We start from the raw sequence: 27,595 nt of genomic DNA, 5'->3' as shown, positions 1-27,595 counted from the left end.
TTGAGTCGGACACTCAGAGGGACTTGACTCTCCTTTGAAGCCTGCAAATCTCCACTTCTCTGCCCAGCCTTAACAAACCCAAAGCTACAACAAGATGTACAGAAAATCCTATTCAATTTCAGGCGGAACCAGCAGCTCTAGGAGATCCCTTGCGGGAACCCAGTCGGGCTTAACCATCAAGAGATCCGCCTACAATCTCGGGTCCGGTGCTAGTAACTATGGAGGTGGTGCTGGCACAGCTTCTGGCCTAGGTTATAACATGTCCTACAGCAGTGGGTCAATGCTCGGTGGTGGTGGTGGTCATTATGGAGGAGGAATGTCTGCCCCAATCACGGCAGTCACTATCAACTCGGGTCTTCTGGCACCCATAAGTCTGGATATTGACCCCAACATCCAGGCTGTTCGTACCCAGGAAAAGGAGCAGATCAAGACCCTCAACAACCGATTCGCTTCCTTCATTGACAAGGTTGGTTTCAACTGAATTCTCTTTGGGTTGACGCGATGAAGTATCACTTTGTATAGGCCGGTAAAGTTAGCAAACCTCTGAATAGTATCCGATATCTTCTCCACTATCTGAAGAACATGCAAGCAAACCAAATGTTGAAATGTATTTCACTGACTAAGCAACAAAGGCATGACTCTTATCTTACTGGTATTGCAATCATCAATGAGTAACAGTTTGTAGGACAGCAATGAATAGAAAATAATCAGTCTTTTCCTTTTTTTGAAAAATGTTTCCTTTTCTAATTCCCTAACGCCAAAGTGGAGTTGATTTCCACCGTCATTTTATCTCCTCCCGGTAAATTGAAGTATCCCCACTTCTGACAATAGTAATACAATACATCGGTATGCAGAATAAACCTTTGTCTGTCTCTGACAGATTCCAAAAGAACTTTAATAAACCCATTGGCACCACAGAAATCACAATGATAAAAAAAATACAACTAGTGCTAAAATCTTATAATTGCACAACTGTTGAGTGTTGTTTTTGTTTTTCCAGAGCTGGACTGACTGTTCATTTTTAATCAAGCCAGGGAAACAAGATAAAAATAGTACATCATCATGTAAAATTTCAAGTTCAAATCACGAGTAGTGCTTATTTCAAGTATTTTCAAAGGACTGAGACGAGAGGGTGTGTCTAGTCGGAAAAGAACACAGTCATGTGATAAAGATCTGGCAACTCCCTGCTTTGTCAGGATCTTCTTCGTCACTCCGTTCTTTATCACTATTTCCTTTAATTGATATACAATGAAATCATTTATATTCCTTTAGTGTGTTTAAAAATGAGGAGTATGTCAAAAAAATAAAAGTTCAATTCTGTCCATTTTTCCAGGTCCGTTTCCTGGAGCAGCAGAACAAGATGCTGGAGACCAAATGGAGCCTCCTGCAGGACCAGACCACCACCCGCTCAAACATCGACGCCATGTTCGAAGCCTACATCGCCAACCTGCGTAGGCAACTCGATGGGCTCGGCAACGAGAAAGTCAAACTGGACGGAGAACTGAAGAACATGCAGCTCCAAGTGGAGGACTTCAAGAGAAAGTGAGTGGTGAATAGATTTTATGATTGTGGATATATTTTCTTTAGCAAAGGAAGATGATTGAACTTTATTTTGTTCCTTGTCCAAAGGTACGAAGATGAAATTAACAAGCGCACAGCAGCAGAGAATGAGTTTGTCGTCTTGAAGAAGGTCAGAATTATTTAATGTTATGTTTTTCATGATAGTTTGATGCTGTAAATCATGTATAATCTGGTAAAATGCTTAATGTAAATCACAACTGTATTACCAGGATGTTGACAGCGCCTACATGAACAAGGTGGAGCTGGAAGCTAAATGCGATGCTCTTCAGGATGAAATCAACTTCCTCAGAGCGGTCTATGAGGCTGTATGTCTATTTACCATTGTCCTCTTTTTTTTTTTTTTTTCTCCATGGCTTAAATCCATCCAAAACCTTGATTGTTTGCTACGTGTGGTACAATAGGAGCTTCGGGAACTGCAGTCCCAGATCAAGGACACCTCCGTCATTGTGGAGATGGACAACAGCCGCAGCCTGGATATGGACTCAATTGTGGCTGAAGTGCGTGCTCAGTATGAGGATATCGCCAACCGCAGCAAGGCCGATGCCGAATCCTGGTACAAGCAGAAGGTACGAAAATGTTGTTACCCAAACCCCCCCACCCCATTAGTCAGAGACTTAAAATAGTGTTGTATTTTCCATATCAGTACGAGGAGATGCAGAGCTCAGCTGGACAGTACGGTGATGACCTTCGCTCAACCAAGGCTGAAATTGCTGAGTTGAACCGCATGATTGCCCGTCTCCAGAATGAAATTGAAGCTGTCAAGGCACAGGTAAGGATAATTTCCCAAGCATCTTTAACTAACAAATTTATGGGAGTAAGTAAGTGAAAGAGATTTTGGGATTCTCTTTCTGTAGAGGGCAGGTCTTGAGGCACAGATTGCAGAGGCTGAGGAGCGCGGTGAGTTGGCAGTGAAGGATGCCAAGCTCCGCATCAAGGATCTGGAGGAAGCTCTTCAGAGAGCCAAGCAGGACATGGCCCGCCAGGTGCGCGAATACCAGGAACTGATGAACGTCAAGATGGCCCTGGACATTGAAATCGCCACCTACAGGAAGCTGCTGGAAGGAGAGGAGTACAGGTAAAATCATTTTACAACACACAGTATGTCCTTGCTGTACAGTTAACATGACCTGCGCAATCATCAAAAATGTACAATTTTTAGACTGTCCTCCGGACCCACCAGTGCAACCATCCACGTGCAGCAGTCTTCAAGCGGTAAGTAATCCATTTTCTACAGTCATCGATAGTTGTACTCTCAGAGGGAAGTGGAAATAGTCACGAGACAACCCAAAAGTGTAGTATTAGCACTTGTTTCATGCACTAACAATGTTTCTCTTGCATATGCTTTCTTTAGGATACTCCAGCGGAGCCGGTTCAGGCGTGTCTGGATTTGGCTATGGTGGTTCCAGCAGCAGCTTTGGCGGGAGCATCTCTGGTGGTTATGGTAGTACAGTCACCAAGTCCACAATTTCCTCATCCAGTTCCAGAAGATTCCAGTAAGAAGGAGAGCAGTCCCTCTTCCCTTTCTCAAAATCTTCAATTGACCAAAACTGGTATGTCCTGCCAAAATGTCATCCTGGTGCAGGTATGCTAGTCCAAAAACAAACCTTTGCCAAATTTTATCACCTAAAAAAACCTTCTGCCAAGATACCCCAAGAATCTCTGGGTCCATTGAATACTCAGTTGCGACATTCATCGTCAATAAAGTGAAAATAAATGTGGCTTCAAACATGGTCCGTTGCAGATTGCAAACCGAGTTATATTTCTATACCATCAGAAAAAAAAGAAGCAAATCGGGGATGGGCTGTTGTAACTAGGCTTGGGAAACATGCATATTGTTTTATTACACAATTTTCAATAATGGATGCTATGAAATAGACAAGGAGACAGCTTTGGCTCTTAAAATCTGCAAGTTTTAAATTGTTTTGCCAACACCAGCAATGTGAGCTGGAATAACAGAATTTAACATTTACAAATTAGGATGCAAAATGTGTTAAAAAGGCAACTTGGTCTTTTTATAGCATTGTCTAATATTTTACCCTTCTTTTTTCAACATTTCATTGCCTTGATGCTTCTGTGACATTGACACTAGATTTGTTTTCAACACAAAAACACACTAAACATCATTGATGATGGATACATCAAACAACATCGCCAATAAATCTGAGTATACTCTTTCTTCTGCATGTCTCAGTATTCTTTCCAGAAGTGCACTGCCTGGTGAACGTTGTCCCACTTTTTTTTACCACTGCACACAAGCACTAAGTTGGGTTGCCTATTATTATGATTATTATTTTGAAATATTTGTTTTATACTTTACTATCTCGAAAAGGACTTTGTCTAAAATACCAAGTGCTATATCCTTCTATTAAAGTGTGCATTACATATTGAGAAAACCATATAACATCTGAGGAATGTTTCTAAACGTGCTTGAAGTAAAATTGGACCATCATCTTCACCTGAGGCTGAGTGTTAGAACTTGGCAGTTATTATCAATTCGTCTATTCAATTATTAGGAGATTGGGAATTCTGAAAATAGCTCCTGTCAAGGTTCATGCCAAATACTATAACATTTATCTTTAATTTACGGGTGTCATGTGCTCAATGTTGACATATGACAAATAAGAATTATTTTTCTTCTAGTGTTAAACATCCTGCTTTACATGCCCAAGTTAGTGGAGTGCGTTTTTTTCTTTCTGGCAATCATTTTAAACAGGCTAATAAATAATCTATGGGAAGAAACTCGGCCTCCTAATGAATTCAACAAAATTGAATTAAAAAAATGATCAACGGATTTACAGTCGCATATAAATGGCTGGCAAAAATTTTTAGGGTGTATCCTTGCAATGAATTTTTAGGAACTTCACATGGTTACTTCATAGGTGATGAAAAAGAACTGACATGCCAGTATTAGGGCTACAAAAAATGAAAATGATCTGAACTTGTCACGTATGGACTTAGTGAGAATGTAATGGTTTGTGGTGTGACAAGGCATGTTGCACTTGGCATTTTACTCTCAAACAGTCCATTGGAACACACTACAGTGGGACACACATGTTACATTCAAAGGGAGATTTTGAAGAAGAGTTTGTCAATGTTGGGTTAGGTTTGGTAATATAACTATAAATAACTAAGACTGGCTAAATGTGGCTACATGATATTGAAAATATTTTTGGGGATTAACTAGTGATTGATAGCAACTGTCAGCAATACAAATAGTCATATTTCTCAAATTAACTGAGGGTTTATTGGTGTGCACTCGGCAGGAGACCAATTTAGCGTGTAGTCCGCCTTTCACTTAAAATCAACTGGGATACGCTCCAACAGCCAATGAATTTGACTGAAATAAGCGGTGTTGAAAATGACTATATGATTGGAGCGTTTCTTTCCGCTATCGATCAAACGATATAAAAAAAGCCCGCGATATTTTAGAAATCCGTTTGCATCGTTTGAAATTGTTTTAATTATCAGCGACTTGTAACCTGTAAATCTACATTTTGCTAAAAACATGCTGACCGACAGTGGATGCTACAAAAACTTAGATCAGCAATGGGGAATGCTGAAAACTCGAAAAGGGCCTGGGGATTCATGTCACACATCTAACTTGGTAAACTGGAATACCGTACAGAATTTCACACGGCAATGATAGACCCACACCATTTATCATGGCCATGCAGGCTTTCAGAAAAGTGACTGAAACACACGTAAGTACGTAAGCAGCCATTAGAGCAATCTTGACTTTAGTGCCTGCTCAACTATTTAAGCAGCATGAAATTTCCCAGCCCTATGCCACTTGCTGTAAACCCAAACAGGTATTTGCTCTGTTAATGCACATGTAACCGCCCAAACCCACCCAGTACATTTGAAGCCCTCTGGTCACTAAACTAGCATATCAACCTGACCACTCCTTCAAAGTGGTCCGTCTTGTCGGCCTGGATTTTTTTTTGGGAGTGGCTCGGCCTCCTCAACTTTAAGCGGAGGTGTGGTTCTTTGCAAAACTGTAAAGTTGCATTCGTCATTAAAACTTGCTGGTATGCCACAAAATGACACACATTTATTCAGTATTTCAAGCAAAGTCATTTGAGAAAATAATTGACTATGAACAGACCAAACGATACAGGGTATCAGACAACGTGTGGACACCTGTAGGTTGCAAAAATTGATTAATCCCTTCTTGAATTCTGGCAAAATTCCGACATTTTAAATTGACCTATGAGATATGGTTTGTCTGCTGTTGTTTGCATCCATTTTATGAGGGTTGAAAAATGCACAAATGGTTTCATTTCCATTAAAAACAAAAAAAGGAGTGTCTTTGTTTATTGAAAAAAAGAAGCATATTTGAGATGTTTTTTCAAGACTGGCAAGTCCTGTTAATCAGAGCCAGAGGCATGAGGGGAGGTGTAGGAGAGATTCTAGTTGGCCAGTAACAGTGCGAGGACATGTTGCAATAGGGAGGGTCCTGACTCCACGCCCGTCAGCTCAGCTTGTCCATAAAAGCAAGCAGGCTTATCAGTTCGACACTCGGAGGGACTTGACTCTTTTTTGAGGCCTGCACATCTTCAGTTCTCTACCCCCTTGGCCACTTCAACTACATCATGATTTCCAGGAAGTCCTATTCCGTGGCTGGCTCCAGCAGCAGCTCCAGAAGGTCCTTGGCAGGACCCCAAGCCGGCTACAGAACCAGCTACACTCTCAGTTCATCTGCCGGTGGTTTTGGTGCTGGCAGCGGTTTTGGTGGTGGCAGCAGTTTTGGTGCTGGCAGCAGTTTTGGTGCCGGAGGTTATGGCGCAAGTGGTTTGGGTGCCGGTGGTTATGGTTCCATGAGTTCTAGCTCAATGAGTGGTGGTGGTTTTGGAGCTGGAGGTGGATATGTAGCTGCACCAATTACCGCTGTCACAGTCAACAAGGGTCTGTTGCTACCCCTGAATCTGGATATTGACCCAAGCATCCAGGCTGTCCGCACCCAGGAGAAAGAACAGATCAAGACCCTCAACAATCGCTTTGCTTCCTTCATTGACAAGGTTGGGAAATTGGATTTTTCATTGAATTGATTACCACTGAAATATAGTTTTCACAGCATAGTGACACTGTGACCAATTGATGAGCACATCATAGGCTCCATCTCACCCAAGATACTGATGAGGATAAGCTTTGTGAAGGAAAGGAATTACTTTTTAATGGAGGCATTACTCTCAAAGGGTTTTGAGGTCATCATTTTTGTAGGACTACAATAATTGTGATCGGCTTTAAAATAACAATCACGGATGATAAAAAAAATCCTATTGGTTATTGGTTTTCATATGACAGAAATTGAAGTTACAAATAAGTTCACCATAAATTCACTGTAGGGTGAACTTATTCACATGCTTAGGCTGAATGCCGAGCTGTGGTGGTAAGAGCGAACCTTTCAAGGTTGTTGTATGAAGGTAAAACAAATAACCATTGTTTATCAGAATGAAAGACCTACATGGACAAATGTAAAAATATATATATATATCTATATATATAAATTACAATTCTGTCTGTTTTTCCAGGTCCGTTTCCTGGAGCAGCAGAACAAGATGCTGGAGACCAAATGGAGCCTCCTGCAGGACCAGACCACCACCCGTTCAAACATCGACGCCATGTTCGAAGCCTACATTGCCAACCTGCGTAGGCAACTCGATGGACTGGGCAATGAGAAAGCTAAGCTGGAGGGGGAACTGAAGAACATGCAGCTGCAGGTGGAGGACTTCAAAACAAAGTGAGTTCTGCCCAATTTTCAACTTTCCTTTGGCGACAACATTGGGATGATGTAGTTTATTAAGTCTTTTGTTCATTTAGGTATGAAAATGAAATCAATAAGCGCACAGCTGCAGAGAATGAATTTGTCCTCTTGAAAAAGGTAAACATAAAAAACCTTTTCGATTAGATTTTACATTTGAAAAACATTTTCTGAACACTATTTTATTTATTCTTCTTTCCAGGATGTTGACAATGCCTACATGAACAAGATTGAGCTGGAGGCCAAAGCCGATGCTCTTCAGGATGAAATCAACTTCCTCAGAGCGGTCTATGAAGCTGTATGTCTACATATCACTTGCTCATTTAGCTTCTTTTTTTATAAATCTGGCCTTAGCCATGTTTGTTTCCATTTTTACACAATCTATGTTTTCGCAGGAGCTTCGAGAACTGCAGTCCCAGATCAAGGACACCTCTGTCATTGTGGAGATGGACAACAGCCGCAACCTGGATATGGACTCAATTGTGGCTGAAGTGCGTGCTCAGTATGAAGACATCGCCAACCGCAGCAAGGCCGATGCCGAGTCGTGGTACAAACAGAAGGTAGAATATTAGCAGTACTGACCACAATTGCGATTTCATTGAAGTGACAGATTTCTTAAATATTTATATTACATTTTCACTTTAGTACGAGGAGATGCAAAGCTCAGCTGGACAGTATGGTGATGACCTTCGCTCAACCAAGGCTGAGATTGCTGAGCTGAACCGCATGATTGCACGTCTTCAAAATGAGATTGAGGCTGTCAAGGCACAGGTATTAAATCTTTCCAAAACATATTAAGATTTATTATTTAGTAAGCCAGTATGGAATAGCTTTTATCATGTGCGAAAAATAACCTGTTTTTGCAGAGGGCATCCCTCGAGGCTCAGATTGCAGAGGCTGAGGAGCGCGGTGAGTTGGCAGTAAAGGATGCCAAACTTCGCATCAAGGATCTGGAGGAAGCCCTTCAGAGAGCTAAGCAGGACATGGCCCGCCAAGTGCGTGAATACCAGGAGTTGATGAACGTCAAGATGGCCCTGGACATTGAAATCGCCACCTACAGGAAGCTGCTGGAAGGAGAGGAGTACAGGTAAAATCATTTTTCAACACACAGTATGTCCTTGCTGTACAGTTAACATGACCCGCGCAATCATCAAAAACGTGCCATTTTTAGACTGGCCTCTGGACCTACCAGTGCAACCATCCACGTGCAGCAGTCTTCAAGTGGTAAGTAATCCATTTTCTACAGTCTTCAAATTCACTTTAAACTCACAAACAGATGCAAAAAAACGTTTTCATCTTCAGGATATTCCGGCTCCAGTTCCGCCGGTGGGTTTGGTTTCGGTGGAAGCAGCATGTCTGGTGGTTATGGTGGAAGCAGCGTGTCTGGTGGTTTTGGTGGAAGCAGCATGGCCGGTGGTTATGGTGGTTCTATCACAAAGTCCAGTGTGTCGACGACCAGCTCCAGAAGATACCATTAAAAAAGAGTGCAGTCCCTCTTGCATTGTCTGTATCAATATCAATAAACAGACAGCATTGTCAACTATCAGATAGTGTCATTTTTTTACTCAGTGAAATGTTATTCATCACCAATGAAACCATTTGGTCATCACAATATAATACATGGGAGATGACTGCTGAAATACCTCAAAATATATCTGATAAAAACACTGTTTAATCTTGGAATTTGTTAGGTGAAGCCGAAGTGTAGATTTGCAGGTAAATAGAAAGTTTAGCCTTCATGGTCAGTTACCCATTCTTTCTTCACTTACGAATCAAACCTTTAGATACAGAAACTCCTCCTCTTGGGAAAGATTCTAGTCCACCTGTTTCTAGCGCAAAACCCAAATGATCTGAGGATAATAAATGTTTGGTTTTAACCTTTGCAATGGTTATCTCATATAGCAATGTAGTATTGGTACTTCAGGACACCTCATAAATATTTGTTTCTCTCACTAGTAGTTTCTTTGAATTTTGTTCCCTGCATTTTATTGTTATTATTACTTAATTTAGACACCACACATATTTGTAATGTATGATAGCTTCTCGAATTGATGCTCATTTTCTTCGCATTTGCAAGTCACACAAGTTTTTGTTTGCTTGACAAATACTGCCTATGTATTCTCGTTCATTGCAGTCTTTATGGGTCCTGAAGACAAAATGAAAAAAGGGTTGTGCCCATGAGTCCTGATCATTACAATGGTGCGAAAAGATAAATATTGAGGCAAATAATGAATTACATAAATATATTATAAAGAGGTTGTTCTGGATAACCAGCTAAAAGCTTTGCAGTCTTATAGTCTGAGAAAACCTTAATCCCCGGTGGGTTCTGACATTCCAGTGTGAAGTTTGTTTGTATTCTCCCTGCGTGGTGATCAATTAGCAAATAGTTTTTTAAACGTTGAGCTACTCTCCCTTTTTTTCAGTGTGGCCTGCCCAATTTTGTAATGTTGTAAGATACTTTGTTCAAGCACATCTTCAGCACATAATGTGCACTAGAGCAAGTGCAATTTTTTTGTAATTGAACATAATCTAGTCTGGTTTAAATACCCGAGGAGTCATATGAAACAACATCTCTGGTGATAAACTTCGATTCACGTAGGCCCGGGGAGAACATGCAAACTCCACACATGTGGACCGACCTGGATTTGAACCCAGGACCCCAGAGCTGGGCTGCCCAATTTATTTAATGTTTTATCATATTATTATTATTCATTCTTCTCAGTTTACCGATTTGGTTATTGACTTTCTGCTGTGTTATACCACCCTCTATTGTTAGTAAAAGAGACACGCTTGTCTAAACTGAGCTAAGTTTTGGTACTGCAGTGAGTTTTAGAACATGTAGTTGCACTTTATTTGAATGCTGCTTATGACTTTGTCACAAGGCTGTAACAATCTTGACATGACCCCAAAAATGAATGAAAGCTTATGAGAGTTTTCATTGAGTCTCATATGGCAATTATGACCCTGATTATTCAATTCACGTACGTCGGAATGATTTAGGCACACATTATTCAGTGATACCTTGTCGGCCTTAAGACGCTGACAAATATTATATGGTCTAATAGAATAGATTTTGGACCTGCACCATGTCTATAAGAAAATTCTTCTTTTGTTTCTTTTGTTGCTTGTTTGTAGGACACGTTCACAAAGCATGCCCACAATGATTGATTGATGCAATATTGCAAGAAGAATGGGAATAATAACTAGAGAATATAAAATTCCTGAATCTTCAAGCTACTAGGCAGTAGTTTTTCATTGCGCTTTCCTCATGTAATAATAAATACTTTAAAAATTATATATACATAGTACTCAACAGAACTGAGTCGTTAAGTTGGGGAGGATCTTTCAGCCAATGAGGAAAAGCTCATCTTTTCTGTGTAATGGATTAGCTGTAATGACAGGTCATTAAATATCTGGAAGCGAGGGCTAATCAGAATGTCAGCAGAGCTGCATGTCTCAGAAAATGATCACCTCAGTTTGAACGTTCAAAGCTCATCTCTGCTAATAGTAATTGTCTCCACAATTACATTTCTATGGCCACCTAGAACCCATTGAATATGCAATCACTTGACAATGTATCCATGTATCCCGCCTGGGCTTGTAGAATTCTTCAATCAAAGAGCTATAAATTCAGCTCACCATGACAGGGAATGCAAATCTTTACAGTCGAAATGTGTTTACTTTTGCATGTAAGAGTTATGGTGCTCTGATGTGTAGCATCATTACCTCCAACCCATGAGGCTATGTTTAAAACTGACCTCGTTTGTCTTTCCGTCTGCCTTGGTGACAGATTAAGAAGATCTCAAGGGACCCATTGCAGTATATTTTGGGTAGATGTGTTTCAATACAATATTGTTTTGCTTCCAAACGTTCTCGATGTATTATTTTCTTTTCATTCTCATAGCAAGACCAGCATTGATCTTTTACCCTCATTTATACTAAATACTAAAAAGCAGATTAGCAGAGAAGCACCAATGAAGCAATTAAGGATGCATACAGGCCAGAAATTAACAACTTGCCAAACATATTGCTGGTTTCATTTGATTCAGGTGTGGTAGAGGAGGGAAATAGGAAAAACAGACTGGATAGGGGCTCTCGAAGACCGCATTTGGCCACCACTGCTACAAGGTATAATTCAGTTTTTTCATCTTATGAAGATGAATATGTTAGAAAATAATGATGGATGCAGCTAATTGGAAGTTTTTATTATCATGATTTTTTTTAATGTTTTGTTTTTTTCAATTTAGCACAAAACTCATCTTATCTCACAGCTACACGGTCTTATCAACCTACAGAACTGGTGAGTTTGGGCCTCATTTGACAATTATTACTGCTATTGGGGACTGAAGCATTTCGATTAAGATGAAAATGTGTACTCATAATTTTTTTTTTTACAACATACACGGACACACAATGCATCATCTCTGCCAGAAGCGTACGTGACTCAAGATCCGAATGAGACATTGGAAACCAGCAGTTTTTTTTTTAATCAAATACGATGCACAATACAATCATCAGCAGTCAAGCTTCTCTTTGTCTATTTATTGCAAGTTTCTGTCAAGCAACATTAGCCTTGGGAGGAATGCAGCCTGGGGGGGAGATGCCCAATGTGGCGCTGCCAACGCGCTCCTCAACATCCTCGCTCCTCAGCCACAACCAGTTACAATCGGCCGGTAATGAACAGTGAAGATTTACTGAAGCGCGTAGACATACTCAGCGAACCAAGAAATGATGCCGCGCTTCTGCCATCGTATAATTTTTCCTAAATGGCCAGCGAGATGACAGTAACAGAGGAGACTCGCTGGCCAGCCATCTGTCTCAGCACAAAGTGATGAATTCTGTGGGCTGTGAAAACACTTAACTCCACTTCAGAACCAGCGTTCGGGTCCCGCATTTATAAATGGTCTAGGCTGAATAAATGACACTTCATCAGGTGGAAACAATTGATGTCCGTAACAGTTTCCAGTCTGGTGCTTTTGTGTGGCATAAATGAGGGACAATTTATTTCACTCTACAACTCTAATATTGTTCAATAGAACTGGATATTGTACAGTGTTTTAGGAATGGGGCCCAATATTGATAAAGGTATTGGCACACCTGGTCAATAAACTGTCTTTCATACGCCCCATCCTCGAAAGGGTTGCGAGGGTTGCTGGAGCCTAACCCAACTGTCTTCGGGCGAAAGGCAGACTACACCCTAGACTGGTCGCCAGTCGGTCATAGATAACAGAGAGAGAGAGACAGATAATCTTTCACAATGCCACCAAGTGGGAATCGAACCCAGACTGCCTGCACCAAGGGCAGAGGGAAAAACCACTCGATCATCGGGTGGCCACTATGCTGCATTGTATTCAAATGATATTTTTGGTTTAATGTGATCATTTGATGCAGATGTACACATTATAAAGCAAACAAGACTTCGACTCAATGCATACGCTATGGGACAGTCGTGGATACAAAATGACATCTTTCAAAAGGGTCTTATATTTCTGCACAGATTTTTTTTTTAAATCAGTGATTCTTTTTGTTCCCTTATAATAGATTTTGATTTGGGAGCATGTTTTGGGGAAATGTTGCCAGTCTCTGTGTCAATAATTCAAAAGGTCAGTAATGTGGTTTGGAGGAGTATATAATTGTCCAACACCTGTATTTGAATAATCCCAAGTTACAAATCTCTGAGAGTGCGGAATAGCACCATATGGATCCAATTCATTATAGTCATCATCAGTGTACTACCTTCATGTGTGTGATTACTTACTTTAATTGGCTACTTTTTGATCATCATAAAACCAGATTCAAATATGAATACAATCCACCAATGGCAAGGACAGAGCACAGATTTCTCTGTCTAATGAACTGTCACTGGTGGCCGCTTCACCTGTCGTCCTTTGTGTGTCTCCTTCCGCCTTGGGCAGATCAGCAGTTTAGTGCCGCAGCGTGTTTCTCCCCAGCACAACGATTTAGTTCACCGTCCGTGAGGGCTGCTGCGCTGCGTGGAATTGCTCAACAATTGCTCAACAATTGCTCTTCACCTTCATGTGACATTTACCACATTAGACCAGTCATCATAATTGGAAGCCATGAGAGGAATTGTGGGTCTATTGCACTCCGTGGGACTTTACCTTCAACTTAATATAGCTCTCACTGTACAACATGGGGAGCTGGATAACCATTTATATGGAAATGGTAAGTTTGATTTCTTTTTTTAGGCTTAAAGTGAATACAATTTTGGCAGTGTAGATTTTGATAGTACTAGGATTTTCATCTATATTGTCATATTATATTGTCATCTTAGACTTTAATGGTATTCAGTCACCACAAATTGGAAATTACAGATTAGTATGCTAAATGGACAAGTGATGTGGAACTTTTCTTCAATCCAAGGCAGATGGAACTATTACCCGTGCCCATCAAATTTCACAAGAAAATTGTATTTCTTCATATACAATGGACTATAATACAAAGGGGTTTATATTACATTATGGAATATTTACAAAAGACATGCAGTCTGTAAAAAAAGCCTTACTGCACTGTAAATTAAAGGGTTTAAAGTTGGGTAAAAATGTAAAAGTAATGCTTTAAATTGCAAAGATGACAGTAGTTGGCAGGATGGCAATATTTAGTCATTGTGACAACAATCCATAATTGTCAAAACAAAACAAACAAACCAAAAACCCACCCAAAAAACAATTTTAATGTCCATCACAAATCAAATCCAACCATATTTTGAAGTCGGTTGATGCTAGAATCCCATTGGATGGGCGCACTTCTTCACTGTCACTCTAATCGCCTGCCATCCGTCGATGATGTAATGGAATACATTTAGTAATCATTAGGAGATCCCTAAATCATACTGATGAGGCAGAATTAGGAGCGTGTGCCTCAGATTTGATATGTGAAGAATCAGTGTTTTCATTTAAAAATAATAAACTGACACACTTTAGAATGGCAAATAAAAGAAAGAAAAAGATACATTAATGGATGTCCTTTTATCATTCTAAATGCAACCAATGCTTCATATTAAGTGTATGATTTGTGATTATTACACTTTTTTCAAAACCCTATTCTTTCCAAATGCCGGCCATTCAATTTTAATAAGTGCCACAGGCTCCAATATTTTAACCATGGAGGACGGGTTAGAAAATCAATTAACACATTTTACCCACCAGGGAGTTGATTATAATTGGTTATAATTGTTGTGCTCTTGCATATTTGAAATATCAAATTGGCCATGAAATCAGGGTGAGGGTGATTACAACTTGCTCACTTCAATTAAAATCTTCTACATTGCTTTTTAAAACTACTAAACTAAAAAAAAATCGTAAGGTTATGATGAATCACCACAGCAGTACAGCTTTCATGTAGATGGTGAAAGCGTGGCTCTCTGGAACACTTGTCAGATCCATGCCAGAGCCATTTGTTTCAAGTATAAAAGGATCCAGCTGAGTACCGTTCAGCTCCTGCAGCCTGGTTTCCACTTCAACTCAAGTGTAAATTAAATTGCCTCCTAACATGGAATGTATTGGTGCCTTTAAAAGATAAATCAGCGAGTCAGCACGAGGACTTTGGTAGGTATCAGCAGGTTATTGCACAAAGATTTTGCTTGTTGGAACACAAAATAATGGCAGTCTAAGATTAACTTTCTTAGTATTGGATCTGTGAGTGGAGAATAATGCAAGGTTGCTGGCGTCAATCATTTTCATCCCTTGTGGGAAAATCACAAATGTGTGTACCTGTTCATTAGTGCCTTCAATTCTCTTTCAGGCTTCACAGCTTGGTGTGCAGCTTAATTAGATGCGAGTTGGCAATACTGTGCAATGCCGCCATTCAATAATGCTGGTAGTATTGTGTTGGTGAGTTTCTCATCTGTTTTGTGAATAGCAATACAATCAAGGCTTAATTTGGGCTTATTGCATATTAAAATAATCAGCTCTCACTTATTAACAAACAGGGATCTCTGGATTCCGTTTGGTGATGGAGCTCAAACTCATTTCAAATGCTCTTTTGTAGTCATTTTTGGACTCTTGGTCTTCAGTAGAGATGTCAGAGAAAAACTAAAATTTGAATCTGGTCATGGTCTGACCTGATCCAATACTATGTCTCTCAGGAGTTTAGTACGAGTTGCCAAGAAGGCATGCTAATACATGCTCACATTGCGGTGAAATGGAAAATGCCCTCCATGTGTGACATGAGTAATACAGCCAGCAGGTGTGGGTGATCTGCTCCCCTCTTAGTTCATGATTTTTACCTTCCGCCTTGGATAGAGAGAGAGACAGAAGGGCTCACAACATCCCACTTATTTCCCCTGGGAACTCTCTGTCTGTTTACCTTGTACTGAATGTAAACGTAATATAGATTTCTTGGCTTTCCGGCCAATTCCCACATGAGTTTTTTTTCCCTTCTGTAAGTAATGTTGTATTTTCCCACAGCTATTGGGGGTGTCAGCAGTCTTAATACAGAAAATTCCTGTCATAATGAGCCAGAGTGAAAAAAATATATATAAAAGTGCTGGCATAGCATAGAAATCATCAGTGAAATAGCAAACCGTATCCTTCCCAGCAACATCATACCTTCATGTTTTAATTTAATTAATGAATTTATTATTCTTTAACCATTGGGTGAAAATGCTACATCTTTATTCACACCAAATAACTTTTTCCTATCGTATACACACAGCATTTAAGACTTTAATCTCCGTATTCAGTCTCTTTATTACACAAGCCTATTTCAAGGTTTAATTTAATTAATGCATTTATTATTCTTTTACCATTGGGTAAAAATGCTACATCTTTATTAACACACCAAATAACTTTTTCCTATCGTACACACACAGAATGTAAGACTTTAATCTCCTTAGTCAGTCTCTTTATTACACATGCCTATTTCAAGGTTTAATTTAATGTAGGAATTTATTATTCTTTTACCATTGAGTGAAAACGGCAGATCTTTATTCCGGCACCAAATACATCACTTTTCCCTTGTGTAAGCCCACAGAATTGAAGCCTTTAATCTCTTTAGTCAGTCTCTTCATTACAAACGCCTCCTTCACCTTTTGCTTTAGCCTTCCATGATTATCAAAGCTATTAATCAAATTAGGGAAATAACTCCTCCCAGAGGGACTCTGTTCACAAGTTATTTTCACTCACCTTGGGGAAAGTTACGGTATTAGCTCATGTTTTGGTCTTCACTCCGTCACCCCCCCTCTTCACTTGTTCTACTCTGTTCCCCCAGGCATGACTGAAATGGAGCCATTAAGTTAATGATCCTTATTTTATCAGCTAGCCCCATGAGGTGGCACCTTTGTACATGACAAATGTTGCCATTTAACTTCAAGATACATTTGGCCAATTATTCCCGGCAGCAGTGGTTGTTTTCCGATGACCTTTTATGGCAGAGGTCCTTAATAGGTAAACCCCAGGCTTAGAATACATTTAATTTCAGGAGGAAAATTGTTTTTCAACCATCCTATAACATGGTAGTTGTTTTTAATCATTATCATTAAAAAAACAAACAAATAAAAATAATCAAATACATTCTTGCAACTCTCTCCCAGCTCTTTTCACAGAGGTGCCCCACGACATCACGACACAGAGCGGTAAGGATGTAGAGATGGCATGCTCCTTCCGCGGTGCAGGTTCTCCTTCTTCCCTGGAGATCCAGTGGTGGTACAATAAAAGCCACAGAGACTGGCCAAAGAAGCCTAATCATATCACAAATGATGTAAGAAATACCTTTATTTTTATGCAGTAAAATCATACAAAACAGTATGGTGACCTTCTTACTCGGGAAAATAAAAATACCTCTCCAAAATGGTTCAATTCAACACTAAAATAGGAGTATATTTACCTCCATTATTGTTTATTATTCCAAAAATATTCATACTAATGCTTGTTATTGACCCTGGAAAATGATCAATTTTAACAGCTGATTTAGTTGGATGTAACCACCAGAAAAAGTTTCCAAATTAAACCAAGAAATTCATTCTAACAATGCAAATTTTTTTCTGAGCAGAATATTGCATTTAATGTCTTGGCATTTATGAAAATCCCTAACTATGACACAATATTATCTAACAGCCAGCTCCATGTTTTAAAAGTGTATTGATAGATCATAATTTGCAATTTTTTAGTCTCATGCACAAACTCCAGACACTTTAATTAGCACTGAAAAATAATTATCTTTTAAAATCAATGCCATGCATAATTCATGCCAATTCCCCAAAGAAATGGATGTGTGAAATTGAGCGCATATTCTCCAGAGCACAATGATGTAATATATGTTAAGTTAACATGTTCAGCTAACTTCTTTTTTTAAGAAGACGAATTGGAAAAGCTGCATTATATCATCCACAGGATACACATTTTGTGAATGAATGAATTATTCTTCAATGGCAGTGTATCTTCTTTTGCTGATTCGTACCTAATTAGCGTTTTCTTCCCTGCAGGTTGTTCCTCAGGAAGAGCCCTTGAAAGATGCCACCAAAATTAGTGTAAGTGCAAAGATATGAATTAATTAAACTAAAACTAAAAACAACAACCTATCATTATGACAGCTTTTGCCAAACATGGTGTAAATTCTTGATTTTTGATTACAAAATGGGTTTTTATTCAAACCTGACAGAGTGGGAAACACATGTTTGAGAAAGAGGAGTAATTAAACTCCGTGCCTTGGCAACTGAGTCTTTTTCTGTAATTAATTAATGAATTTAATATACCTGTCAACTGACAAATAAACAGTAAGATTGAAAAAAAATCAACAAGTGGTATATCATCATATTCATTCATTCATTTTCTGAACCGCTTTATCCTCATTAGGGTTGCTGGGGGTGATGGAGCCACCCTGAGACACCCTGAATCGGTGGCTCACTCAGTCATCAGTCTTTCATAGATAAATTAAAGCGTTTTTTGTTTTGTTTTGTTAGGTTGTGAAAGTAGCAGGCAGCAACATTTCACACAAACTGCAGCTGTCCAGTGTCAAGCCGTCGGACGAGGGCACCTACGAGTGTCGGGTCATTGACTTCAGCGGATTGGTGACGCAGCGCCATCGCGTTTGGGCCTACCTGCATGTGGAGTCTAATCAAGGCTCAGAATTCCAAGGGTCAGGGCATCGCTCAGACCAAATGGGCAGCCAGCACAGCCGTGAGGAAGATGAAAGGAGGATGAGGTCACAACCCTCCTGAGTGACTGCACTCTAAGAAAAAAGCTAGCTTGTTAGTATGCATGTTTATGACTAAGCCGGCCAGAAAAGGGTATCATCATCACCATCGTCATCATCCCTGCAAGTTGAGGCATTCTTCCCAATTGGTTTACACTGCATACTTAGATAAAAGTGATGTGCAATTCTATGACTTATACATCTTACTAACTGTTGTTCCATGCTTTTGCCTTGCTTTTAAATGTGAAATTATGGATATAGATTTTATGAGTCAAACCTGTGCAGGGTAAATATGACTAGCAATGAAACAGATTATTTGGAATGTCGCTAATCTATTGCATGTATATAGTATAAGAATGTAAATTCCATCCTCAATTGAAATTAAGTATCCATCAGTTTCACATGGTATTTGTCCTGTAAACAAGTAATCTTAAATTTATTTCAGTTTATTTTAGATGTAAAGTGCTTGACACCCCTTAATTGGGCAGCCTGAAATAAAACCACACATCATTAAATATAAACTCGGTCCCTTTAATGAATATACCCATCTTTGAACATTCAGGGTTTTTCCAGATAATAAACTGGAAGATGGATGACTATAATGACAAATGTACTTTAAAAAAATGCAAAAGGTTGCTGTCTTTTAAAGAAAGTTTAGCTTTTGAGATGTTTTTAGGCAGCAATATGTCTTGTAAAACTTCATTTGTCTATCCCAATCTAGTAAAAGCAGTACATGTCAATCTGTGTATGCACATTGAATTTTCTGTTTTTCTGTATGCATTTCACACAAAATGGTATTTAAAGTCCATCTCTATTTATTCTTAGTTAAATTGTGGGCAGCAGAGGGCAGTGCTTTCATATACTGGAACATAGAGTTCACCAACTCCAGTCCTTAAGGGCACCCATCCAGTTTGTTTTCCATCTCTCCCTTTTCCAGCTGAATCAAATAATCATTACGAGGCTTCAGGGGAGATTGTTGAGGAGTTGATCATTTGATTCAGGTGAGTTTGAGGACGAAGACATAGAAAAACAGACTGGAAAAGTGCTCTCAAGGACTGAAATCAGTCAACCTTGTAAGTAAATTGTTGACAAATGTTACACTGTTTGATTTTTGATTCTACTTCCAAAACATTTCCTCATATTGATGCTTTTAGTTGAGTGTGAAGTGCAACCCACAAAAAAGTTCTAGACAAATTAGTAAATATTGAAGCAAATGTGAAATAATAGATACTCACTGCATCTTTGTATTTGAAAGTAGTTTATATTTTGAAAATACCTTAAAAATGACATTAAATCACATTGTTAAAACATTTCATCCTCTCTCTTCAAATATCCTCCTGAATCAAAAATAGGCATTTTTATAAATGGTTATATTTGCATATATAGTTTTTATCACAAGTCAAAACATTCTTCTGTCATATAAAGCTTCTCATCACTAAACAAAAATAATGAGTGCTTTATTTTACGTATAATTCAAAGCTATATAAAGTGAACAGTAGTTGTCAACAGTACAATATGATTATTTTCCAATGATGACATTTTTGTAGCCTTTGACGTGGCACAATTTGTTGCTGTCAAAACCAACCACAAGCTTTCTCAGTCCACTGTGGCCTGGAGTGAAGTATATTTTCACTTTAGCGTCTTCTCCGGGTCCTACACTGGAACTTATCCTGTGGGCCAAAGGAAATATTAGTACTAAGTAATCTCACTGGCCTCCTGTAACCCAATTATTTATCTTGTATATGACCATAGTACTCAAATTATATGCATTATATCTTTTCACACAGACAGGTGAGTAACACTATCTGAACTGCACAGTCTAGCATAAATGAGAGAAAATATGATCAATATCTTTATTGCCTACTTCAGGTAGATTGATTAAGGTAATATTTGCACCTTTATTTTTTGGAGACTACTCTTACGATTGTTCTCACTACATTTTACAGAGGATGGAAGGCTAGATTAATTATATATCCTATTCGATAACATAAAACTAGAGGGAAAAACAAAACAAAAACAAAAACACTTGCTTCTTCCCATACAAAATCATCAACATACATTAGAATAAAGTGAAGCAGTAGACCTAATTGTCCTTTTATAAATTAGGTAGTTGAGTGAAATTGACATTTATGTATGGGTATGATTTTGAAACAAATGCAGGCAATGGTAAATAGACATTGTACCTCTCAGAGATGACTCTTCCTCCAGTTAGATTCGCCCCCTCAATGCTAAAGTTGCAATTCTCAAGCGGTTCTGGCAGAGGATTATTTAGTGTGATCTCAGCCACCAGTTTGCGATTCTCTTTGGGTTCCCCCAGGATCTGTAGAAGACACCATTGAAAGAGGCCAAATTGTGGGTGCGGTTGGAATACCTGTTTCCTTATCACTAGATAATATGACACTCACGCGGACTTGAATTTTAGGATTTTCCAGCACAATATTTCTCACAGCCAATATTACTTGTCGAGTGGAGTAGTCAAACAGGACCGCTGCCAGACGGATCATGCTGTCCTCTGTGAGCTGTTTGCAATACTTTGAGTAGTTGAGCCTTAGAGGAATTTTCCTGGCTGATGGATAAATATTATTAAATATTATATATTAAAAAAAATTATACATTGAATGGGTGTATTTTCCTTACATGAGCATGTAGATAATGTTGCAAACCTTTTCTATCTGTCTGGAGGATTCTGATAATGCAGTATATGCTAAGAAATCATTTCACATCTAGATTTACTCATAAAATGATTATTGCTGTTGATGTATTGCTTAGATACAGTAGATATGAAGTAAAGACAGGATGCAGAGCTCGAAGTAGCAGAGAAGAAGATGCTGAAGTTCTCCTTAAGGTGGATGAGGTTGGATAGGATTAGAAATGACACAATAAGGACAGTTAAGGACATTTTAGGGACAGGGTGAGAGAGAGCTGACTTTGATGGTTTTGGACTTGTCCAGAGGAGACATACTAACTGTAGAACTGTCAGTTTTTGTTTTATGGCATTAGAAAACAAATCTTGTGGGAAAATATGTCTCAGTTGAGAATGGGAATGGATTTCCTGTCAACATTGTCACTGCTTTTCTCTATCTAATTGAGATTTTCATTTTTGAGCATAGAACTGTATTTTGTATGATACACATTAAACAATTACAACTGTGAGTGTGGAGCTCACCTCCTTCAGGTGACAGCTCAACATTGAGTAAATCTTTAAAGCCACAGTTCCCTCCCTGAAAGCCATTATAGGATACGGCACAGGATCCAAAGAGAAGACGGCACTTTTTATCACTCGGCGTGTTGTTTGTAACCACAGCATACACGTCAAAGTCGCAGCCCTTTTTCATCTCTGTGGAGACTTTGATAGTGACGTCCAAGCCTTCATTCTCCTTTAGCTGGAGTAGCTTATTTTGATGGTCAGCCTTCTTAAACACCTCACGCTCCTCATCAGAGCCTGACAATAGAGAAAATAGGAACGATTTCCCCTCAAAATAACCTAAACTTTTATGGTAAGTCTTTGTCATGGCCTTGGCATTGATAGGTACCTTCGGGATACTTGTAAAGATGAGTAATATCTTCTCTTTTATCACTTCCAATAGCCTTGGTGCTTATCATCTTTCCTACCAGTTGAGTAGAGCTGACTTTAGATGTGCTGCCATCATTTTTCTTCATGAAGGTGACGACGTCAGCGTTGACTTCAGCGAAGACAAAGGGGGCGTCATACTTGTTCATAAGCTCACCCTCCTTGATGGCCCTGACAGGGATGGGCCCACAGCAATGCACTCCTGTTGGAATTGTGACTCATATACATTTTCAGAGAGCCAAATAATCTGGTTGTTCAGTAATCAAAAGGGCTGCTTACCGCCACTTCTTTCTTGAGGGGTGGGGTCACTTGCCTGCCAACCATTGTAAGCAGAACCAGTCAGGTCTGGTCGTGTCATCCAACTCTCCACCCAACAGTGATAGTTCCTACAGATTCCACCATGGTAAAGATAACACAGTGACTTAAGACCCCTATACTATTTAAATCCTATGATTTGCAAAATGTATACCAGATCATTTCTTCGGTTTGGATGAGTTCTCCGTTTTCATTGACGTAGCGTTCGATCACCAAGTTTTTGTTACAGTCATGGGCTGAGTAGTAGTTTGTGATAACCCTGCAGGGTATTCCAAGTGCTCTGGAAACTACAGTTTGAATACATGCATTATCGTGGCAAAACTGTTCTAAAACAAACTTAAACATCATGTCTTCTCAAATGCTTCCTTCTAAATTTGTTCCCTTGTTATTGACTTGCATAATCTGCATTGTCCAATCTTACCTGTGCAGGCAACAGCAGCAAAAACCCAGCACTGTCCGAAACGTACAGGCTGACAAGCTTGTGTACCCCATTTCTGTAGAATCTCCACACTCCCCTTCCATGACATGGGACTCACTCCCCCTTTAAAGTCATTTTTCCAGTTCCCCTGCAAAACCCCCTTGTCATCATTACAATTCACCTGTAAGGCAAATGAAGCGTAAAAGTCTAGTTAAATACACCCTATGTGGAAAAACTGTGGTGAAAATGTCAACTTGCCATAGCACTTAGAACCCTGGACACATAGATGGGGTTTCTCCTGCCTGAGCAGTCTTTGCCTGGATTACGCAGACATTTAGGATTCATATCCAAAATCATCAGACACACATCCAGGATTCCACTTTCAAACTGCAATTAAAAAAAAAGGTTATTTCTGTCCATCATCTGAAGAACGATATGTTGGACAAGTATGTTTTGCCAACCAATGGACAGGTGCTGTTCCAGCCCATAAAGCCTCAGTAATCACATAAGTCATGTGGTATAATGCCAAGTGTAGAATGAAACTCGAAATGGAAAGATCTTCATCTGTATGTTTCCAGATTGACTTCGCTCAATTAGTTGTAAATTTATGCAAAAATTTCAGTTCTGAAGAACAAACAAAGAAGGATATGTGAGTTAAAGACTGGCAACTTTAGTGTTGGTGTTGGTACCTGGCCAAAATTCCAGGGAGTAGCTATTGGATATTTGGCATTGCCTCGAAAGATGATACCATCCTGGGACAAAACATATTCTTCCAAACTCTCCTTACTGTCCAGATATACAGCATCTCCTGTTGCCATGAGACACCATCAAACAAACTGTGAATACATGGGCGTGCCAACACACAACCCTGATGCATGTCAGAGGTGTTCAGATACAGATTACAGGGGTATTATCCCTTCAGAGTAATTATCTTCTATTTAGCTTGTGGCGCAATCTATTAATAATATAAGCATTCTGCCATTTCCAGGGATTGGACATGAATATTTTTGATGGATTTCTACGTGGCAGTACATTAACCAATAAAATACACTTTTTGCTCACCTGAACACCAGGGATTAAATAGCAGGATGAAGTCAATCCTTGCAGAGTGTCCCAAGGTCAGGATATAGCGTCCAATAGGGGCATCGGGGGCAGCGCAAATAGACAGCGCCACCATTTCTCCGGGCGGGCTGATGATAGCCGCATTCCAGCACGAATTATCAATGTTATCCGATAGGCCAAAGGAGGCCCGGGTGCCATACTGCTCAGAAGGTTGAGGGCCTGGAATTGTAATCATGGTTAATTGACATAAGAGGAAAGGCATTTAAGTCTGGCCAACAAACATCAATGACAGTGCCTACAATCCTAAACTATAAAAATCGTGGGGATAAATAGTGAAAGAAAAAAATAAGAATCACATAATAATGACCCACTTATGTGGAACTTTGGCTCTATCAACCTTTAAACCATTAAAATATGCTTAACTTGAAATTGTAGGCACCATTATCAGTAAATGCACACATCCTGTTGGCAGGTTCTATTTCCTGCTGGAACTGTATGAGGCAGCTAATCTTGTCACTGTAAATTGTGAGGGAGTTGACCAAATGTCAGATGACAAGTAGACATCGATGAAAAACATATCGTTCTAGGAAAGAGTGAAGAATGTACTGAATATGAGGATATCATCCAGTACCAGTAAATGAGGGTAGCGTAACAAAAATGTGTTGGCAATCCCTATCCATCAGCATCACATCTCATTTCCTCTTGTGCATGTCTATCTTGACAATAATCGGCAAAATCATATGTCAGCATGAAATGGGTGTGCCTGGTATTCCATTAACATCCCAACAGGACACAACCACAATAGTTCACTTTCCACCTTTAGAACCTTTATCCAGATCCAGACAGAGTTTATTTATTTTGACAATGGGTCTTCAGCAATGGCCTATTATTTGTTTTTCCATTTTTCCTTTTCTGAACAGCTTTATCCTCACTAAGGTCAAGAGTGGTGCTAGAGCCTATCTCAGCTGAGTACAGGGCCAGAGGCAGGGGGCACCCTGAATCGGAAAGTTAAGTTTCCAATTCTGAGCTGGTATTTAAACCTTAGCAGAATCCTATTTTATACCCATTAATTGAAAAAGCTGTCAAACAAAGAGTGTCACCTGTCTCGGCAATGCATTGCAGAGAGCTGATTCCTGGTTGGTAGGTCCCTGAGCGAAGGTACAAGCTGATGGTGAATGGTTGCCCTCTCCTCACTATCAGCCGGTCCACACCATTGAGATCAGTGTAATGATCTGTGTTGTTTAAGTCACACTCCAAGTCCCAGTGATCAATATCCAGCTCTGAAAAAAGGTATGGAACAATAAATTGTTCAGTGGCAGTGAACTAAGGTTGTTGATAACAATGCAGACAATGAAACTAAATGTTTGGTTTCTATTTGACAAATGTTCAAGCCATTGAGAGAATGTGTAGTTATATGTAGTTATCTTCACTTGTTATCAAGTTATTTTCAGGATTTGAGTACAAAAAATAAACATGTATTTGTTCAATACTATTGATAAAATCTTAACTCTTTTTTTTCTCTAAAGAAATGCTTTTGTAGAAAAAAAAACAAAGTGGCATCTATAGCTTTTTAGTTAAATACGTACATTACAAACATTTTGGAAAATACAGCATATATAAAAACATGAAAATAATGAAAATGTTCACTCTTTCAACTGTGAGCTTTTGCATCACAAAATCCTCAAGAAAAAGGTGTGTTCCATTTGTAATAGATCCATTAATGTATAGAAGGTGAAGAACACCCACATACAAACAGTCACTTACAGTACAGCTGCTCTTTCTCTCCAGGGTGAGACGTGACTAAAGCGTCCCACCCCATGATTTCCTGTAACAGCATTTTCTATTTCATGCTTCCATTGCTAGTCTCAAGCCAAAACAGGCCACTATGGGAAATGTCAGACGTTTAACCGACTCAAAGTTTGTTTTGTCTTAGTGGGCCCACGTAAGCACGGGGTTGTGATGTGTGATCAGGCGAGGCGAAAAGTAAACACAGACAATCCTCCAAGACTTCCTGCTGGTTAATGGAACCAATGGGGGATCTAGTCTGAGCATTGCCTTACACATTTCGGTTATCTTGACATTGGTTTCCGCCTTAATTGAACAGATGTTAGCTCAACAAATTGGAGCAAATTCTTTGACGATGACAACATGACCTGAAAGAAATAAGAATCAGCTTTGGTATACCTTTAGGGTAATTTTGGCTCAACACACATGAGCAGATCTGAACTAAATCTATCGGCACCGGCATGTTTATATTTTAATAAGTCACAGCTGCCATTCCCACAGTGGGGGTTTATGTACAATGTACTAAAACTGGAAAAATGAATTAAATTATCTCGCTCATGTAAACATACGAAACAAAGCCACTTTACATCACAAACATGAATATGCTTGTTCACATTTACACACGTATTTACAGAACGATAAGCTCCGGCTGCCAAGTGAGGTGCTGCCATACCCACTGGGGTCAAGTGTCTTGCCCAAGTGCACAATAACAATGTGCACACTTTGATCAAAGGGCAATCTCTACCACAGCCATATGATACTATCAAGACATAACGCAGACCCCTAAACATTTGCCTTTTTCTAGCTGGTATCACGTTACAAGATCTTCTATAAAAAAAACAGGTGGGGCTTGTGTTTGTCTTTTAAGGCAAAAAAACCCAGCAGTCTTAAATTTGGAAAATGAATGTCCAATAATATTGTATTTTTAGTTAACATTTAGTATGTGTTGCTTTTCACAGCAATCCACAGAAGGAAATGAGGCTCTTTTTAACATGTTTTGCATTGTTTAGTATTTAAACAATACAACTTAATCTCTGAATTATAGTTTTTAATGACCAACATCAAGCATACAGTTGGCAGTGTTCCTGGCATTGTTTGGAAAATGTGCATCCATTTTTAATGCACCTTGATAAATATAGACCGTGGCAAGTTACTAATTATCCATGTTGACAGCAAAGATCAACTGTCCAATTGACGGACATCCCTTTGAGCCGGTTGGAATTTTCCCCACAGATAAATTCTCTACCAGTTAGGGGAAGGATTTTTTGTCCTGTTTCTATGCTGCTATTCTAAGTTGTAGTACGTAGTTTTTTTTGTAACATGCATATATTCTTAGAGGTGTGCTAAATTTTTGTCGGACATGCGCACAGAGCTGAAAGAAGTTAAAAAAGATGCTAAGAAAACAAGATTTTTTTTACATTTTTCATCTTTTACAGTAAATGCATGAAAATAAATGTGGTTAATTCTAAACGAGATCATTTTATGCTGAATAAGTAAATATTCAAGTGCTAAAAATGTAATTGTTGTGAGTATGACATACCTTGAGCCATGACTCTTTAGGTGGGAGGGTCACACGTGAACCAGCTGAGCAAAAATAAAGTGTGTGTTTGCCGTCATCTAGAGTTATTTGTACTCCTCCTTCCCATGGCAGTGAGTGGGCGTTTTGCGACCCTCCCCTCAAAAAATCAGAGGAGGGTGGGTTGTGGGAGCCATTCCCACTGAGTCAATTCAAGTTTGAGTTGCAATGGAATTTCCCATGCACGGAAGAAGTGTGCCTTTATTGCAATTTGCTCAACATTGCACAGTGGCCACACAAGGTTGACTTGTTTGGATGATTCAGCAATGATGTCAACCAGGTTTTTAGGAAGGGCTAATAGGATGGTAAATAACTGCCATGTTTATCATCCATAAAGGCAAGAAGGAGCCCTGGTGGCATATGTTGTACCTT

The 27,595-nt window shown here is 39.3% G+C and overlaps 4 protein-coding genes across 8 annotated transcripts; 3 read left to right on the top strand and 1 right to left on the bottom strand.

Moving 5' to 3' along the window:
* On the top strand, positions 1–3,755 carry LOC144202653 (keratin, type II cytoskeletal 8-like). The gene is made up of 9 exons (XM_077725522.1): positions 1–466; positions 1,334–1,542; positions 1,630–1,690; positions 1,791–1,886; positions 1,983–2,147; positions 2,225–2,350; positions 2,436–2,656; positions 2,741–2,793; positions 2,933–3,755. The coding sequence occupies exons 1-9, from the start codon at positions 95–97 to the stop codon at positions 3,076–3,078; spliced, it is 1,449 nt and encodes a 482-aa protein (XP_077581648.1). The 5' UTR covers positions 1–94; the 3' UTR covers positions 3,079–3,755.
* A 2,271-nt stretch (positions 3,756–6,026) lies between these two features.
* On the top strand, positions 6,027–8,888 carry LOC144202652 (keratin, type II cytoskeletal 8-like). Its single transcript, XM_077725521.1, has 9 exons — positions 6,027–6,599; positions 7,113–7,321; positions 7,402–7,462; positions 7,545–7,640; positions 7,738–7,902; positions 7,988–8,113; positions 8,209–8,429; positions 8,514–8,566; positions 8,645–8,888. Exons 1-9 carry the CDS (start codon positions 6,174–6,176, stop codon positions 8,818–8,820), a joined length of 1,533 nt encoding a protein of 510 aa, XP_077581647.1. The 5' UTR covers positions 6,027–6,173; the 3' UTR covers positions 8,821–8,888.
* A 2,478-nt stretch (positions 8,889–11,366) lies between these two features.
* Positions 11,367–19,197, top strand: vstm2lb (V-set and transmembrane domain containing 2 like b). 5 transcript variants are annotated; one of them, XM_077726779.1, is made up of 6 exons: positions 11,392–11,470; positions 11,590–11,642; positions 13,258–13,528; positions 16,896–17,062; positions 17,787–17,831; positions 18,264–19,197. In XM_077726779.1, exons 3-6 carry the CDS (start codon positions 13,423–13,425, stop codon positions 18,519–18,521), a joined length of 576 nt encoding a protein of 191 aa, XP_077582905.1. In that variant the 5' UTR covers positions 11,392–11,470; positions 11,590–11,642; positions 13,258–13,422; the 3' UTR covers positions 18,522–19,197. The 5 variants fall into 5 exon arrangements, with proteins under 5 accessions (XP_077582909.1, XP_077582905.1, XP_077582908.1 ...); XM_077726783.1 differs by lacking the exon at positions 13,258–13,528 and having other exon boundaries at positions 11,367–11,470; XM_077726780.1 differs by lacking the exons at positions 11,392–11,470; positions 11,590–11,642 and adding an exon at positions 12,883–12,945.
* Positions 19,195–27,280, bottom strand: tgm2b (transglutaminase 2b). Its single transcript, XM_077726778.1, has 13 exons — positions 27,188–27,280; positions 24,963–25,142; positions 23,863–24,081; positions 23,490–23,608; positions 23,059–23,187; positions 22,804–22,981; positions 22,537–22,669; positions 22,347–22,453; positions 22,030–22,269; positions 21,663–21,938; positions 20,902–21,062; positions 20,680–20,816; positions 19,195–20,166 (listed from the first exon to the last, which is right to left on the bottom strand). Exons 1-13 carry the CDS (start codon positions 27,195–27,197, stop codon positions 20,016–20,018), a joined length of 2,040 nt encoding a protein of 679 aa, XP_077582904.1. The 5' UTR covers positions 27,198–27,280; the 3' UTR covers positions 19,195–20,015.
* Between the last annotated feature and the right edge of the window lie 315 nt (positions 27,281–27,595).

Source organism: Stigmatopora nigra, chromosome 10, assembly GCF_051989575.1.
Source record: "Stigmatopora nigra isolate UIUO_SnigA chromosome 10, RoL_Snig_1.1, whole genome shotgun sequence".
In the NCBI taxonomy this organism is placed as follows: domain Eukaryota; kingdom Metazoa; phylum Chordata; class Actinopteri; order Syngnathiformes; family Syngnathidae; genus Stigmatopora; species Stigmatopora nigra.
This window is presented reverse-complemented; position numbering and strand designations above follow the sequence as displayed.

Bases quoted from the DNA above. Each gene is read 5' to 3' on its own strand.
- vstm2lb (XM_077726779.1), top strand. From the start codon at position 13,423: ATGAGAGGAATTGTGGGTCTATTGCACTCCGTGGGACTTTACCTTCAA. The intron at 17,063-17,786 runs GTAAGAAATACC...TCTTCCCTGCAG, and splicing joins CTAATCATATCACAAATGAT to GTTGTTCCTCAGGAAGAGCC. The intron at 17,832-18,263 runs GTAAGTGCAAAG...TTGTTTTGTTAG, and splicing joins AAGATGCCACCAAAATTAGT to GTTGTGAAAGTAGCAGGCAG.
- tgm2b (XM_077726778.1), bottom strand. The intron at 24,082-24,962 runs GTGACACTCTTT...TTACAATTCCAG, and splicing joins GCAATGCATTGCCGAGACAG to GCCCTCAACCTTCTGAGCAG. The intron at 20,817-20,901 runs GTGAGTGTCATA...TGTCTTCTACAG, and splicing joins ATCCTAAAATTCAAGTCCGC to ATCCTGGGGGAACCCAAAGA.
- LOC144202652 (XM_077725521.1), top strand. From the start codon at position 6,174: ATGATTTCCAGGAAGTCCTATTCCGTGGCTGGCTCCAGCAGCAGCTCC. The intron at 8,114-8,208 runs GTATTAAATCTT...CTGTTTTTGCAG, and splicing joins TTGAGGCTGTCAAGGCACAG to AGGGCATCCCTCGAGGCTCA. The intron at 8,567-8,644 runs GTAAGTAATCCA...TTTCATCTTCAG, and splicing joins CGTGCAGCAGTCTTCAAGTG to GATATTCCGGCTCCAGTTCC.
- LOC144202653 (XM_077725522.1), top strand. From the start codon at position 95: ATGTACAGAAAATCCTATTCAATTTCAGGCGGAACCAGCAGCTCTAGG. The intron at 1,887-1,982 runs GTATGTCTATTT...GTGGTACAATAG, and splicing joins TCAGAGCGGTCTATGAGGCT to GAGCTTCGGGAACTGCAGTC. The intron at 2,351-2,435 runs GTAAGGATAATT...CTCTTTCTGTAG, and splicing joins TTGAAGCTGTCAAGGCACAG to AGGGCAGGTCTTGAGGCACA.